The sequence below is a fragment of the Dermacentor albipictus genome, chromosome 3 (genome assembly GCF_038994185.2).
Source record: "Dermacentor albipictus isolate Rhodes 1998 colony chromosome 3, USDA_Dalb.pri_finalv2, whole genome shotgun sequence".
Taxonomy (NCBI): domain Eukaryota; kingdom Metazoa; phylum Arthropoda; class Arachnida; order Ixodida; family Ixodidae; genus Dermacentor; species Dermacentor albipictus.
The window spans coordinates 144,440,652-144,457,891 of NC_091823.1; the positions used below are offsets into that span (position 1 = coordinate 144,440,652).

Here is a 17,240-nt window from a genome sequence, read left to right on the forward strand (position 1 = left end):
TGACAGTTGTTAAATACAATTTTATAGATTTGAACATTGGTAAATGAGTTCCTAAATAGCTTCAGCTGCTTCATGGAGCGAACATCATCCGAACAAACATTTATTCTGCTGTTTTACATGGCTACGAAACTATTCTAGGACATTGCCGGTGTAATGTCCCAACTGTAGAAATGAAAAAAAAAATGGTGCAAGTGGATAACATTGACACCAGCGGTATAGCACGACAACGTTGCTAATTATTTTGGACAGACTTTGCTTTGCAGTCGCTTGAATAAACCGTATGCGACTCCTGACATATAGCATTATAGTTCTTTTCGCATTCAGTCAATGTTGTATCGACAGTTTGGTCCCACACATACATTTTGCACAAGTCCATGCCTGCAAATGAAAAATGACGCTCATTAGCAAAAAGAAATCACGCCCACTCCTACCAAACTTGCAAAATATGCTAAAGGAGTTACGCAAAACGCTAAATATACTACACCGGCTCTCTGTTTGCAAGAAGGCAAACAACATGTAAAATATAATTGTTCTAGAAACCGAAGTGTGGAAGGCGCTTTGTACTGAAAGCCACATACGGCGCTACCACACATTTTCTTCCCTTAAGCGCTCTACTACTCCTTAAAATATGTGCTATTGATATACGAATTTTAGCCGTTTTCTGCCCCTTCCTTCGACTTTTCCACTGCTGCTGCTGCTGCTGTTGTGACTGCTGCTCTTTGAACGGTTGGTGGCTCACCACGTCGGTGGGTGGTTCAGAGCGTGCATATACGTTGCAGGAGCGTGACAGAGAAGAAAGATATTCCAGGAACTCGTTTGGACTGCAACCACGTCGAATGTGCAGAATGGCCTGTGGATATCCCGGGTCGTCGCGGCATTAGCCTCTTGACAGCTGTAATGATCCGAGACTCCCGGCAAGTGCTTACCTTTCTACCAACGTGCTAGTCCAGAGGGAAGATAGATAGAATGGAGGAGAGGAGGGGAAACAGGGGCAGGGTATGTGAAGAGCCGACGCAGTCGCTAGCGGTTCCCATACAAAGAAAAAGGATCCCCCTTTTTTGTTGAAGTGGCAACTTGACGAGGTAAGAATGTTCCACGGCCAGTTTTATGATTTTGGTGGACTCGACACCAATCAGGAACATTCGCCTCTGGATAAGGCCAAAGCGCCGCTGTTTAGGCCTGGCTCCATCATACGGCCGTTATAAAAATTCACTGCCAGCTGACGCAGTGGAAAGCAGCAGGTCTCCTCGGCAAGATAGCCTCCAATATACCCATATGAGTACAACGTTTTGATGACACGCCGTGAGATCATTGGCTAGAATTGCTGGTCGAAGCCAAGATTGAGTTCGTGGAAGCCATGCTTGCCATTACGACAAACGCTCTCGCTAAATTAGCGTTTGTGCTTGCTGGAAGGAACAGCGACAGTTCGCGCGTAGACATAAGTTACCGAACTGAATTCGCTCAGCATAATGAATCAGACAGCGTTACACAGTCAAAGTTCGCACGTATATATCTGCACTTCAGGACAGCAGCGACGCACATCGAAATGCACGAAGAGCGAAAGCGAATTACCCGGCAGTGTCGACCATCGCGGTATTTCATGTACACAGTATATCAGTGCAGTATCAACACAGGAAAAAATAAGTAAATTTTTCATAACGCTGACGTACCGTTCTTTCACAAAGTAGTAAGTCTTAAAGAATGCATTTGTAGTGGCTAGATCACCTTGAAGGCTCTCAAAACGCTTCCGATATCTTCATGGAGCACAGAAAAGTACCGCAGTGCTTTTAGAACTAATAAATTGCTTATAAAGCACTTTAAGTCCGCAGTATGGACTGCGATGAAGGTGGGCTGAGGGGGAGGTCATTTGTCGTGTTCGCATTCAGTTTATTAGCCAGTGACCAGGAATTGCTCTTATTTGATTTGCCCATTGTAAAAGCCACGTATAATAGTTTGCCATCACTTCCATAAATCTCTTCCGAATGTGCAATGTACTGCTGAAAAACGCAATTTTTGCTGCTTCAAAAGCTGTTGAGAAACGGCATTGGTCCGTAGCATCGCTACGAGCAGTGGTTTGCTTAGCAGAAACAAACTAGCACATCTTACAAGATATCCGTCTTCAAACTGTTTTGTGAAAAACATTAACGTTTCAACTGGGATTAGTTTGTTCTTGTTTGGATTGTTGGTTAAGGTGTTTGCTACAGGCGGGTGTAGCCCTGCAGTCTGGGCCGGCTTTTGCCCCTCCTGTGCAGCTCGTCCCAGGTCAGGAATTATTAAGTATTGTGGACAAGTTTGGTGTCGTGTAGATATGCTAGTAGAAGTCAATAAGAGTTGCTTACGAGGTATTCTCAGTCTTTTGGGGAATATTATATGTTGCTTGCACGCTTCAGAAGAATGTGTTGTTTAGAGGTTGTTAATTAGCGGCTTCCTTCTAGCATTGGGGCTCCAGTCTGCAACAATGTTATTCCTTGTCTATAATTTATTGACACTCAGTGCAAAATCAATAGGTAGCTCGCAAATTTTTTAATAACGATTCTTGACCGCAGGTAGATCCCTTCTTTATACTATTAAATAGAGCACCTTCAAATCATTTAAGGCCTTTACTACACAGGGCTCGTTACGTAGGATTAAAGGCGACAGGAAATGGTAACGCTGCATCCCTTTAAATCTACTCGATGATGGGTGCTCTTACTGTTGTTGACCTTCAGGGCACTTCTTTCTCATACCATGCACTTTTTCCTTCTCACAACTACCAACAAGGGAAGGGATCCAATGGCAGACCAAATTGTAAACATTGCTTAAGAAATGCGTGATTAACGGCAGCCACTTGCGACAACATTTCTCAGGATGATCACAACAGGGAGTTTCGAAGTGCAGCTTCGAAACTGCAGAAGTGTAGCAGGGGCTGTTTCAGTGAGCGCAGCGCAACTGCTATAGCCGAAATATTTGTGATATGTGAACACCGCTGGGTAGTCTAAGAGGCCTGACACATTGCCTCAAGCGAAGGGATCCAAAACGAAGCAGCGCTGTCACTTCAAACCAGCCTGACCAACCTGTACATTTACACCGTGCATGTAATCTTGTTAAGTAGTGTCCACGTGCTTAAACAACAAAGAGTGTGCGTCTAAAGGTGTGAAGTGTTCGTAGGGTAACCTAAGGATGTGGTGATCATAAATGTTGTCCTCCAAAAACGAACCCGCCTGTTTCTTCTGTTTCATATGATTAATTCCAATGTCACATGGAGTACGTAATGCCGCATAAGAGTGATATTGAAGTGTAGCGCTCTCTTCCGTAGAAGGGCTTTGACAGGGATGGACTGCGTCGTAGGAGCTGGGTCGGAAACGCTTGAGAGGATAAAATACGAAACGACAGACTCAGTTTCGCAAACAACTTTGTTGTTTCACTCTAACTTCAATGACCAATCGCATGACATTCGAATTGTCACCGATGCCTCTGTTGTAAATTCCGTGCGGATTAACACAGCTCATCCGCAGGAAGGGCTCGAACTTATCTTTTAATTGATAGTGTTACATAAGCATCCGTAAAACAGACCGAGGCTATTTCAAGAATACCAATTCTTTTTTGCAAAGCTTCCGGGAGATCGCGCATCCCTAAAGTAGCCCTAGTGCAAGAGTCTCTACAAAGCGGACATGGCTTCACTGCTCCTCAGATTCAATTCGGCTTTTGGAACGTGCGTTCTAATTCAATGAAAAGGTAAGTATTTTACAATCGGTCAAAAGGAAATTCCGACTTTTCCCCAAAGTAGCGCCCGTCTGTTCCGGTAATGTACTTTACGTAAACTGCCTCTGCAGAGGGAATGGACCGGTCAGGTAAAAATATTTGTTCAAGGTAGTAAAAGAAGAAACAATTCGTATGTAAACAATGCGTCCGGGAATGAGCTATCGTAGGCTATTAGTTCCACTGGCATGACCAGCACACACGAGAACCTTCTAATGAACCTTTAGTGTTCTTCATACAGGTTAGGTTACTTTACTATAGAAAAGAAAGCTAACTGCAATAGGCTGAGGAAAGCTCCTCTGACAGTACTTTTCACCTGAAGCATGGTGGAACCGGTTAAGTGTACCAGCTGCAATATTATATGTTGTTTCAACTGATTTGAAAGAACTGGGTTCTGCAGAACAGCGCATGTCAACCAATCCAGGTAGATTTCAGGAAAGAGTAGGAATTACCTGGTCCAGAAATTGCCACGTCCAAATGCTTGATGAAGAAATGTTCAATAAGTGATCGATGTACTCATTCGCATAGGCCGCATGCTGAAACTAGGAAGCCAAACCTGAGCAGAAATCATCTATCCTTAACAGACCTAGACAAAGTAGGTTCCTAATTGGACTGATACCAACATTTTTGAAGAAAGGCAGCATGTGTTTGTAAATATACAGATTTACAATATATGATGCAGCCTCAGGTTACACCCCATGACATCAGCGCCGTTTGCTCTCCTAGCGGGCGCATTCCAGCTTCGAGGGTCGCCCGCAAGCGCCACTGCGCAGCCTTTTTCATTACAGCGTTTGCTACTGGTGCTAAGGTTTAAATGGCGGCACGTATGCCTTCGTCATCCGACCAGCCTGGTACAAAACATTATTGCGTAGTTTAGAGCCGTAACATGCGTGATCAGACGAAGCAGCGTGACCTGCCTGTAAAATTCTGGTCATCTCAGGGAAATTCATAGATTAGACAGAGACCATTCTGTAGGAAGAGTGAAATTGCACGTTTTTCCTTTTGCTTGCCTTCCTATCATTCGAGTCGTGTCGTTAATGTAGCGGTCCGGAAGTGTACTGCAGGACCGTTATAAAGCAATAACATCAATAAAGATTACAAACAGCAATAAAGATTTGTGAGCATATAGGGGCACGTTCACTAAATTCTGGGCCTTTTCCGGATGAAGCATGCTGGAAGTCCAGCTGACGAGAAAGATTGTCGTGGTTTCGGAGACAATGCGCTCACTTCAAAACCCTGTAATTTCGATAGTGTGTATTGGCCGCGCTGAACAGGGCAAGTATGAAGTGTCGAGATCTGTATCGGCGGCTTGTAAGGCGGCAGTTGTCGTACGACATCAATGGTAGCAAATAGGATTGGCAGTTGTGCGCTGCTTATCATTAAACACTTGGTTTTGTCTGTTTTCGCACGTTTTTTTTCTTTAGCATCTGCAATATTAAGATATAACCAACGTAAAAAATAAATATATGTTAACAGCCTGGTAAACTTGTGACATCTGCCGTTCCCCTATGAAGAGTTTTCGAATATAATGAAGTGAAGGCCGTGAGTGAATGCAAGCCATCTGAGGTTGGGATTTTTTAACACACTCATTCACGTGAAACTTGCATGATAGAAATTTTAATGAAACAGTTACCTTGTTCAACCTCAATACAATATAGATCATGTGTATACGTTGTATATAGCTTTTGAAATTGGTCTCACAATGAAACATGTATTTGTTTCTTAGGGTGGCTAGCATAAAAAAAAAAGAAAGTGTTCCCTTGAATGTACGTACACATACCAAATATATTGAAGGACATTTACGAGAACAGGAAGCTTATGAGTATCGTAAAAAGTGTACTCGTTTTCAGTTTAGCATATTTCTGAGCACATTAGCTTCTGTTGATTGAAGTGACGTTTACTTCAATTTCGAAGTTGCAAGATACCTAGTTGCTGATCAGGGGAACATTCTTTAATCACGTCTTAGGTTCGCATTTAGTTGGATATTTTACATCATAAGCACAGCAGACGTTCGTATTTCGTAAACCTCCCGCAGCAAGAAATGTATGCTGCGTCAAACTGTTTTAAAGAACGGCACCAGGGTCTGCACATTGCTGCTTCCAAAGCAGTTCTCATAGTGCAGCTCGAAATACAGCACGGGCGTCAAAAGCAATAAGAGAAAGAAAGAGCATGCAGCTGTATTGCGCAGAAACTACAGTCGGTACTCCGCAACGACTACCCAGGCGATGTTTTCAAATAAGGAAGCGCTTCTGGTTGTATGGATGGATGCATGTTATGAGCGTCCCCGTTGTAACGGGGTGATGGGTAGCGCCACCATGGCTCTTGCTATTATACTGCCTAATGCCCTACCCAAGTTAAAAAAAACAAAAATAGAAAACAACTATGAACTCCCACAACCACATTTTCTGACCCCCTATTGTGAACTTTGAATTTGGTACGTCCCCGTTTTTTGTCGTTTCCCTACTTTTCTTCCGCCAATATTCCAATCACCTCTTAGTAATCTCTATTAGGGACATGTTCACTTTTCCCCTCCTCTCGCTGAAACAGGCGCTGTTTACACAGGCACACCAGCGACACTTGGCCGTAGTTGCCGAGTCTATAAACGGTATCCTCGCCTTCACGACGCAAAACCTGTTTAAATTACCCTCGTTTTCTACTTTCAGCAACCAGTGAAACTGCGAGATAACCATTTCTTCTGCTCACAACCGCAATTCCTCATAGTTGCTCATCATGTACGCTAGTGTACGTGCTCGCACTCTCACGCAAGCAGCGAAATGCAGAAGAATGTCCGGGCTTCTCTCGCGAGCTGACTGAGTGGAGCGATGTGCCCATTTACTTCATTCGTTATATCTCGCAGACAACTTTCTTTGGGTATGTAGTCAAAAAAGAGGAGCCGTTGCACACACGCAATACGTGGGATGTTGTTATTCCACATAAGCTTCGCTTACAATGCGACAGTGCTAAAAAGAACACAAATGACACCCTCCAAGTGGGTTTACTGAAGGAAGCTAGGCACAACGCTTGGCGTCATGCTGCCGCACGTCGGCGATGCACGTCGGTGATGCACGTCGGCGATGCTGACGTCGCAGGCTACCTCCAGCGTGCCGAACAAGCTATCTCACCTGTCTGCGCACCAAGAAGCAGCAAAATACCTAATCTCGACATTATATATTATAACCTTCGCCGAGGCTATGTGGAGTACCATCCCGGCGCCTGTGTTTGATTCTGGTTGCCGATACGTCGACTATGCAAAAAATTTTTGCGATGCTATTTAGTGAAGCGCAAATTTCTCTGGCGTATTGGTGCACTGGAGTATCAGGTGATTCCATACATTATTACGCAATCACAGCGGTGCTGCGCACTGTCTGCAGTGGTTCGTGTTGAGAAGCTTAAGAGGTTTCATGTGCGCTATAAACAACCTACTGGGAAAATTTAAATTCTTACTTGCTTTGTTAGGTTCCTTTATTGTGTGCCCTTTTTGTTTCACGTTCTCTTTGTACGAGCGAGACATTTGGCACTAAGACGGTAGCGACGACACGTGCACATCGTCCTTGTTTTCCGACGACCGTTTTTATCAGCTAGCAGACGTTAGAAAGTCGTCGCTCGATGCGAGATGCGCCTTCCTTTATGCTAACTTTCTCTAATGTTATCGTTAATTTAAAAGCAAACGATTCTTTGTCGAGTTAGATTCCATGTGAGAGAGTGAATGGACGCGTATACTTTTGAACGCACGTGAGCACCACCGATTGATATGGACCTGTAGACCCGATTTCGACGAGCGATTGCTGTGCTCACTGCTATTGTTGTCTTGTGTGTTCTTGGTCTTCAGGGGAACAAGATCACTCATTAATGCGCTAAATCCCAAAATGGCGTTATTGGAAGTACAATTCTTTGCCATAGCTACAACCTGACAATCAATTGAGGTAATTTTCGAGGGATTCTGGGCGACACCTTAATGCTATAAACAAAGCTATATTATGAAGGCCGTTCAAAAAAATATTCCTGAATGAACCATACTCGAGGGATAGTTAATTGAGTATATTACCAGCTTAACTTTATTGCTTAGAAGAACATTGTCTGGGCCTAGTTGGTGCGTAATTGACAAATATTTTTCAAAGCGCGAACAACGAACACAGAACAAAAGGAATGTCCTGTGAATAAAATATATTTGTCAATTATCTTTATCTTTCCTTGAATTTTTAAAAGTCTTCAATTCAGTAGGGATACCAGCAGACTTTTACATACGGTGTAACCGAATTGTATGATAAGCATGCGTAAAAATTGCCTAAAGTTACTAGAGTCTGTATACAAGGCGTCCAAACTGGCATCCACGAAGCCTTAAATGAAGCCGGAATTATTTATGTGACTAAACAAAAATGTTTATTGTGCAAAAGCTAACAGACGGCCTATAGTTTTTCATTTCTGACAGCCAATAATTGAACAATAGGATTAAGAAACATTTTATTTGTTGTTGCAGTAATAGACAAGTCGATTTGAGCGTTTTCATCATAGTAAAGGATGTCGGAATAGTGTTTCGATCAGGCTACAAATCACACGTTCTCCGAAGGTAAAACTCTCGCGAAATATAGCAAAATACAATCTGACTACCCTCCCAGCGCGCGTGATAGCGCCGCCGTCAAACCGCCTCATTGGGAAAGCAAGCTGTTCATCTCCATAGCCGCCATTATGGGCAACAACTTTCTTAGTTGTTGGCGCGAAATAATAAGCAAGAGCTGTGGGTGGCTCGGGGGAAAACATGAGTGTTCTTATCGTTTCTGATCAGCCCAGTATTACAACTAACAAATCTCTGACTTCCTCACTCAGACTGTTTGATGGTGATGCTATCCTGCGAATGCGGGCACGTAGTGACGTGGTGCCTTTCATGTTTCGCAGGATTTCTTTTTTCGCCACTAATCATCATCGTCTATTTTTATGTATACTGCCGAAAAAAGGCCTCTGGCAGTGATCTCCAATTACACGTGTCTTGCGCTAGCTGGTTCCGTATTATGCCTGCAAATTTTCTCATTTTATCCCCTCACCTAAATTCCTCCCAACCTCGACCGCGTATTTCATTGGCACTTATGCCAATCTAATACACAACCGATCAACTGCTCTATGCTTTAGATGCCCTGCCTAGCTCCATTTATTTCCTCCGAATGTCAATTGGAATTTTCACTACACCCGCTCGTTCTCTCATCCACACCGCCATCTTCCTGTCACTTGACGTCACGCCAAACGCCTTTCGTTCCTTGGATCGTTGCGCGGTCTTTCACTTATTGTGAAGCTTTTGTTAGCCTCTATGAATAAGCCTTATAGATTAATACCGGTAGAATGCACTGATTGTATCTTTTTTACAACAATGGTGGTAAACAGCCGGTATTTATTTCGTAATGCATGTCATATGCGCTCCAAGCCAAGTTTATACAAAAAAAAATTATTTCACATGATCAGGACCTTCTATGAATAATTGACCTGATCAACGCACCCTTGGACATACTCGAGAGGTTCACTGCCAATGACAAACTCTTGTTCTCTTGCCCAGCTATTTAAAATTAGCTTTACATTATCATAATAATTGTCGTCCCTACCGCGATACTTTCTTGGCGAAAATCTTCAATGTTCTTCTCATTCAGCTCCCAATTTTCTGAACAAGACCATGTCATCTGGTGAGCGCAGATTTGAGGTCATATTTTCCCTGTTGATCTTTACTTCTAACCCCTGCCAACTTCAATACTTCTAAGCATTCAATCACCCGCGTGGTTGCTCTGTGGCTATGGTGTTGAGCTACTGAGCACGAGGTCGCGCGATCGAAACCCGGCCGCGGCGGCCGCATTTAGATGGGGGCGAATTGCGAAAACACCCGTCTACTTAGATTTAAGTGCACCTTAAAGAGCCCCAGGTGGTCGAAATTTCCGGAGTCCTCCACTACGGCCTGCCTCATAATCAGAAAGTGGTTTTGGCACGTTAAACCCTATAATATAATTTTTTAAGCGTGCTATGAGTATAGTTCTATAAAAATTGTGTATCCTTGCCTGACGCCCTTCTTAATCCTTATTTTCCTGTTTGTCTTGCACTTAATTAAAGTAGTTGCGGAGTCTTCACACATATTTGCTAATATATTCACGTATACTTTCTGTACATCTTGATAAGGCAATGCATCTGTGATTGATCAACGCGCAATATTTGTTTCGCGGGAGAGTTTTAAATTATGTATCTTGCAAGTTTTCTTGGAACACCATAAATGAAATCTCACCAATTACAGCAGTAATTAGACAGTTCTGTAAATACTTATATAACAAGTTCCATGTCAATTATACAACAAGTGACTGTTTCTCAACAGTACTCCTAACACTATTCACTCTGTTTTATTCGCAAAGCTTGATTCGTCTTTCATTAATGTTTTGTGCACGATTAATGGGACAGCCTGTACACAATAATATCAACCAATAACATTTTTCACAGAAGTTGGGGTCGAAATTTGAGATCTTCCTTTGCTTTCACGATGTAGTATTAGGAAACTAACGATGCCAACGGCAGAATCAAGAGTAGAAGTGTCTACGACATAACTGCTGTAATATATACGAAAGAGACCCCGAGACAACGACTACATGTTCAGCCACAGCTGATGCCCCAACGAATAATCAATGGCGCCATTCTTATGATATGTCGTGAACAATTTCAGCCATTTTTGTACAATACAGCGCACTCACCTCCGAGGTTAAATGTAAGAACACCGCACTTCTCTGTGTCGCTCGCAAACTTTAGCGTGTAGTCCTGCCCAGTTCCACCTAAGTACAAATAGATTATGCATATATTACGGCAACCAACATTACAAATGAACAACTGCAGCTGCACAGAAACAAGTGAACATACTACGTTTCAGAGTGTCAGACATGAACAGTTAGCCTATATAGCTGTTGCGGGCCCGAAACGAACGTGGTTTTCAGAAAAAAAAGCACAGCTTATCGCCGACATTTATTTCAGCGCTTATTTCGCGAACAATGTCTGTAAACTCACATGTTATACATCCATACCCATATCTGAGACGATCGCTACAGTTTTCACCAGCCGTAAACAGCTTCATCATTGCATGCGATCTTTAGTCCATGAGAGCATAGACAAAGTGCCTAGGTTTTGCGGCATTTACTGCACGTAATAATAATTTAGGACACTAAAGTGTTGAATGAAATAGGGCAGAGGTTTTATGGTTTTGAAAAACTTCGGCACATCCACGTATGGAACCTGTCAAATAGATTTACCAGTGTCGGTGCCTTCGATGAACAGTCGTTGACACAAAAGTAAACATTCAAGTAGAAGTATACCGGACTGCGGCATTGTGCACTTGTTTCGGCCGTTGCTGTGCAAGCTAGGAAATAAAGTTAGGCGAGTTCAGTGGTCAGTCTAACTCGAATCTTCTTTCGTTCTCACCGTAGTCCGGCTCCGTTCACCTATTCAAGGCACACGATGCCTTACGTCACTGCGTCTGTCATCGCGAAAACTTATAATGGGGCGGGCAGCTATAGGTGCGCCTTCTCAACGTTACTAGACTAGCTTCAGTTTTAAAACTCGGCGCCGTTGCGCGGAACCGCCACCCGCCCGCGCCTTCGTGGCGCTGCAGTCGCGCCCGGCTTCACTTCCTCACTAGCCGGCTACTCGGGCGGGCCGGACTAAGCGCGCGGTGCAGCGTATTGTGTGGTTCGTTGTTGAAGGCGAAATTCAGCAAGCATGTAATCCGCGAAACTGTAGCTTTCGCCGAGTTTGTTGAGAATATAAGCAGACGATGCCGACGTGCTGCGCACCTGGCTGCATAGGCGGCTATCGGAACGATGTCGACAGTTCGGCGCGCTGCTTTTTCTGTGCCGCCAGCAATGCGACGCTTCGCTCGGCGTGGAACAGAGCGATTCTGTTGGTGTTGTTGTCCTGAGTGGCCATGGCACATACCCACAGTGGGGGATTGGCCAAGAATCGGGCGGTTTAATTAGGTGCCTAAAATAATAATGATAACAAGGGAGTTAACAATTTGGGCGTGTGAGTTTAAAAGTAAACGTTTTGTGTTTGGAGAAAAAAAGAAATAATCAGATGAAAACCGGGTATAAGATAACAATAATAATAATAATAATAATAATAATAATAATAATAATAATAATAATAATAATAATAATAATAATAATAATAATAATAATAATAATAATAATAATAATAATTAATAAAAGATAAGAAATAAAAGAAAGCTATGGTTGGGAGGGAGAACGATCAATCTAACATGGAAATCGATTAGTTTCAATGAGGTAATTTTGGATCGCCAAGCAAACATTTCTGTTGCTGAACCCAACAATGGAGGCTCCAAAAGATAGGATCACAGGCACTGATAAAGTCAGACCAATAGAGCGAAGCGGGATTTCGAGTAGTCGTTTTCTTATAATAGAAAAACGTCTGCAAGACAACAAGAAATGGTCGATTGTCTCCGCTTCGCCACAGAATGAGCATAGTGGTGAGGGGACCAGACCAGACCTGTGGAGGTAGAAGTTCAATGCAGGTATACGGCAGCGCAGCTTCGTGATGGACACTTCAATTTTCCGTGTTCGGCATAAATCTCTGTTCCAATGGTGCAGGAGATGTCCGTACTCCACAGAGTTAGTAATTTCGGAGCCTGATACTGACTGTATAATGATACTCCTGCGAAATCTAGCTGCAGTTACATAAGCAGTCAAAGGGCAGCAAGGAAGAATCGGGCCACTTATCGATGCCTTGGCTAGAGAGTTTGCAATTTCATTAATGATTAGTCCCTTATGGCCGGGCACCCAAATCAAACGCACGCTTCTCAAGTAACCAGGTACCAATGATTGAAATGTCCTCATCACGCGAGAATCACTAGAAGCAGTAAGGGATGAGCACAATGATAAAGAATCAGTAACTATCACGGCTGACGTAATTGATGGTCCTAATTTGCGTAATGCTAGCACCACGGCCATGAATTCGGCTATTCCTTGTGCCGACCGGCACACGCGCTCGTGCCACTGCTCCTACGTTCATCGTCGTCTTCCACAGCTGGCTGCGTTGCCGTTCATCATTCCAGCGTAGAATTTCACTTCTGTCATCGTAATGGGGAGGCCGCGTTTACGGTGGGAGGGGCCATTGCTTAAGGCAGTATGAGCCACTCATTGTCTTACGTAACAGATAGATTTAATTTCTGAAGAAACTTAATTTTGAATAATCGCAAATCGGGCGAAAGCAGCTAATCCCGCCTCCGAGCAAACTCGAGACATCGAACGCAAGCGACAACGGCGGACTACGGGCATATCGTCAGTGACGTCGTTCTCTCCGTCGCAGCCGATGGTGTGTGTTACCGCATAATTCAGAAATACTTTAATGAATCCTCTAGATTAACCCAGTGATAAACACGGGCCGCACGTTTCAGCTTCGCTGGTTAACCATCTTCACGGAGTGGAAGAGCAGATGATATTTTTGTGTGTGTGTGTGTGGCTTGTGTGTTCAAAGACTGACCTCATCTTTCTTTTTGTTGCGCTTCTTTGGCGTGGCGAGAAGCCTCGGTGGGGATGAAGATCATCCTAATCACACACTTTGGCCAAATGTTCAGGCTTCTGAGCCTAAACTGCGCGAAACGTTAAGACGGCAGGAAAAAACACAGCTTCCGCGCTTCGCTCTATGCGTTTCTTTCTTTCGTGCAGTTTACCCTTATTACAGTATGAACCAACTGGCCCGATAAATCTTATTGCTGTAGGTGGATACCGCTTTCTCATGGTATCACTAATTCGGACAAGGGAGAACGCCAGCGAGCGTGAAACACGCGCAAACTGCCCGTCCGCACGGGCTGAAGGCTGCGGCGAGGCGTCTGCAGTGGAGCCCGATGGAACGGCGCTGCCATCTGGCGGCTGTCACAGAAGTGGCGACACCGGCTGTAAGCGCGCGGGCGGAGAGTTTTACAACTGGAGCTAGTCTAGTAACGTTGCGCCTTCTGTCCCGTGCGGCGACCTAGGTTCGCACAGAGTTTCCAATTGCTGGCAATGAAGTAATATTTTCACCTTCTGAGTATTTCCAGATTTTTTTGTCTTTTCGTATTGGGAAAATGAGAGCACGGCAATCCTTAATTAAGAATACATAGCCAGAAATGCGGCATATGAGGTGCGCGAAACGGGGGGTGACCTCTCTGAGTGGTCGCTTGATTGGTGCTTCTTGACTGAATGGGTGTATGACTTTACTAATTCAATTGATGTTTTCCAAGAAAGGTAATTATGAACTAGAATTTGCTTTGCATATGATACTGATTTCTGTTGGAACATCTTTTGAAAAGTTCAATTATGCGGTATTAAAGTTCTGTGTTCCTGGACCCTTTGATTACACTGTGGCCTATTATAACTAACAAACTGACCAGGAACATAGAATGTTTTAACATTTAAGTGACATTTACAGAAGATGTGCTTAAATGTATCGTTTACATGCATCGATCAATTATTCATTGGATCTTAAGCTTGTTTGAAATAGTAGATTTGTTTTTCCACTCTGCCGTATATTGAATGACACGGACCATATGTGCGACCTTGCAGGAAAACATGAGAGGAGAAACAGAGATATCTGTTCCTTAATATCGTTCAAAACATGTCGCCGTTTATGTCAGAATTATCCTATATAAGACTTCAGTTAGTTATCTAGTTTGTCGAAAAGCAGCTGCAAGTTTGCCTTTTTCTACGCACCTCGCTTTGATTAAAGTCCAAAACATTCATGCTACATCAATCCCGCCGTCTGCAATGCGACAGAGTATGACCTTCAAGCTTCGGTTCCAGTAATTGTTCGGGGATGCCTCCGAGAGGAGCAGACGAAGACATATAGGCAATATTTCGTCGAAAAACTAATAAAGTAACGAAAAAGGCCTTTTCAGTCAACTGCACGAGTCAGACTACTCGATCTTCGTCTACAACTTGAGCAAGATAGGAGTTGCGTTAAGGGAAAAACCTTTCTTCCACCTTTCTTCTATATATATATATATATATATATATATATATATATATATATATATATATATATATATACAGCGGTAAAGCGAATATACGAAAGGCAGTGAAGAAGAAGAGAGGACGAAGAGAACGAAGAGCTATGGAGGTCGGACTACGCTACCACCATCACTGATCTGCAGTGAATGAACCCATTTTGCCCCATCCCACCCGCCAGATGCCCGACAAGTGTAATCCCCCGCGCGCAAAGTGATTGCAGAAGAGGTCAAGGAGACGATGAACAAAGGCGTCGTTCAAGAGTGCTCGAGCCCATGGACCGCCCCAGTAATCCTGGTTCAAAAAAAGATGGCTCCAGGAGATTCTGCGTGGATTACAAACGTCTCTTCGCAGTGACAAAGAAGGTTGCCTATCAGCTACCGCGAATCGATGACGTCATTGATTGTTTAGATGGTGCTTCTTATTGCTCCACACAGGATTGGTGAGTGGGGTATTGAGAGATACCTATAACATCTGACGACAAGGAAGAGAGCGCTTTCTTGGCTCTAGATGGCCCATACGAATTTAATGTTATGCCTTATGGCATTTGCAATGCTCTTGCTTCATTCAAAATATTTACGGACACAGTACTATGTGGTCTAAGTGCCACATATGCATGTGTTATCTCGATGATGTCATATTCGGCCGTATGCTTAAAGAACATAACGACAGCCTCAGCCTTGTTCTCGACTGCATCGCAAAAACTGGACTGGTTCTTAACTCCTAAAAAATGACGGTTTGGTGAACGCCAAACACTGGTCCTGAGACACTTAGTCGAAACAATGACGGAATACCCGATCCTCATAAGATTGAAGCGGTCAGCTCCTTCAAGTCACCGCAGTAAGCACGAGATTTTCGCTCACTCATATGCTTATGTTCGTATTTTCGTCGTTTTGTTCCCCGGTTTCGCGACATCGTTTACCCGTTCAGAGGTATTCTTCTAAAAAATGCGGCCTTCAATAGGGCACCACAGTTTCACGCATCTTTCTCTCCCATGAAGTTCACAGTAACGTCAGCCCCCTTCTCGCGCCACTTCCATCGACCTTGCCCGACTGAAGTTCGCACGGATGCTTGTGGAATCGGAATAGAAGCGGTCCTTGTACAGTGTCACAGTGGCGCAGATAACCTGGTCAAATACGCAAGCCGTTGTTGGAGTAAATCTGAACGCAATTATACAGTTACGGAAGAGGAATGCCTTGCAGCTGTTTTCGCTGTGCAGAACTTTCGCTGTTGTCTTTACGGTAGATCATTCAAATTAATCACCGATTAGCAGTCTGTGGCTGGTTGATTTGCGTGATTCCTGTGGCCATCTTTCACGTTGCGCGAGAGGAAGAAGAGAGGACGAAAAGAACGAAGAGCTTTGGAGACCAGACTGCCCTACCGCCATCATCGATCTCTTGTGCATAAATCCATTTTGTTACTACTTCTCGTAACAATATATACATATATATATACATATATATATATATATATATATATATATATATATATATATATATATATATATATATATATATATATATATATATATATATATTTCTATACCTGCCGTTGTTGCTTAGTGGCTATGGTGTTGGGCTGGCGAGCACGAGGTCGCGGGATGGGATCCCGGCCACGGCGGCCGCATTTCGATGGGAGCAAAATTAGAAAACACCGGTGCACTTACATTTAGGTGCACGTTAAAGAACTCAGGTGGTCAAAATTTCCAGAGTCCCCTACTACGGCGTGCCTCATAAGCAGAAATTGGTTTTGGCACGTAATAACCCATAATTCATATATATATATATATATATATATATATATATATATATATATATATATATATATATATATATATATATATATATATATATATATATATGTGTGTGTGTGTATATGTATTGTGAGATGGGTTTGCATGCCGACTTTAAAAAATGCCGGGTTACGTCGGCATCAAGAAAGCACGTGAGATTGTGTTAAAGCGGATAACGCAGTATCTAAGTCATGGTCCATGGATTGGAGCTGCAGAGGCCAGGGCGTTCCCTGGTGCCACTGCATATCAGATCTGCTGTCTCTGATTTTCACTTTATCGCAGCAATACATTGTGCTTCACTGCAGTGCACAATGGCACTGCGACGGAACTACTTCCATATGTTATAACGCCTTGCATATAAGCCCCGTAGAGTGACGTTTTCTTTGTTAAGCTATTTTCAGATGCACAGTGCGTTGACGCACAATATTTGTTCTTTTGTGGTACGCTGAATGCATAAAGCTGCTCGGAAAATACGTGTCGAAATTTCGAGGAGTCTTAAGCTTCGCCTTTAAGAGTGGAACGTGATAGAATTCAAAGATGCCTGACTGCTTCTCCCGCTTCCCGGCAACTGCGGCCTATGTAACCATAATGTTTTCCGGGAAACGCTGGCGGCGAACGCCATGCGCGAAGACTAGCTTTCTTATAGAAACGCGGCATATTGCGCGCGCCGCGATGCCACGGAGGCGAGCGTCATCTGGAAATGT

At 43.5% G+C, this 17,240-nt stretch overlaps 1 protein-coding gene across 1 annotated transcript in view; it reads right to left on the reverse strand.

Annotated features, from left to right (window-relative positions):
* LOC135905316 (uncharacterized) overlaps positions 1-17,240 on the reverse strand; it is a 36,228-nt gene continuing 18,988 nt past the window's right edge. Inside the window, exons 4-5 of the mRNA XM_065436347.2 lie at positions 10,449-10,526; positions 1-378 (exon numbers count right to left, since the gene is read on the reverse strand). Coding sequence (XP_065292419.1) covers positions 233-378; positions 10,449-10,526 — 224 coding nt within the window. The 3' untranslated portion in view covers positions 1-232. The remainder of the gene's footprint in view (positions 379-10,448; positions 10,527-17,240) is intronic.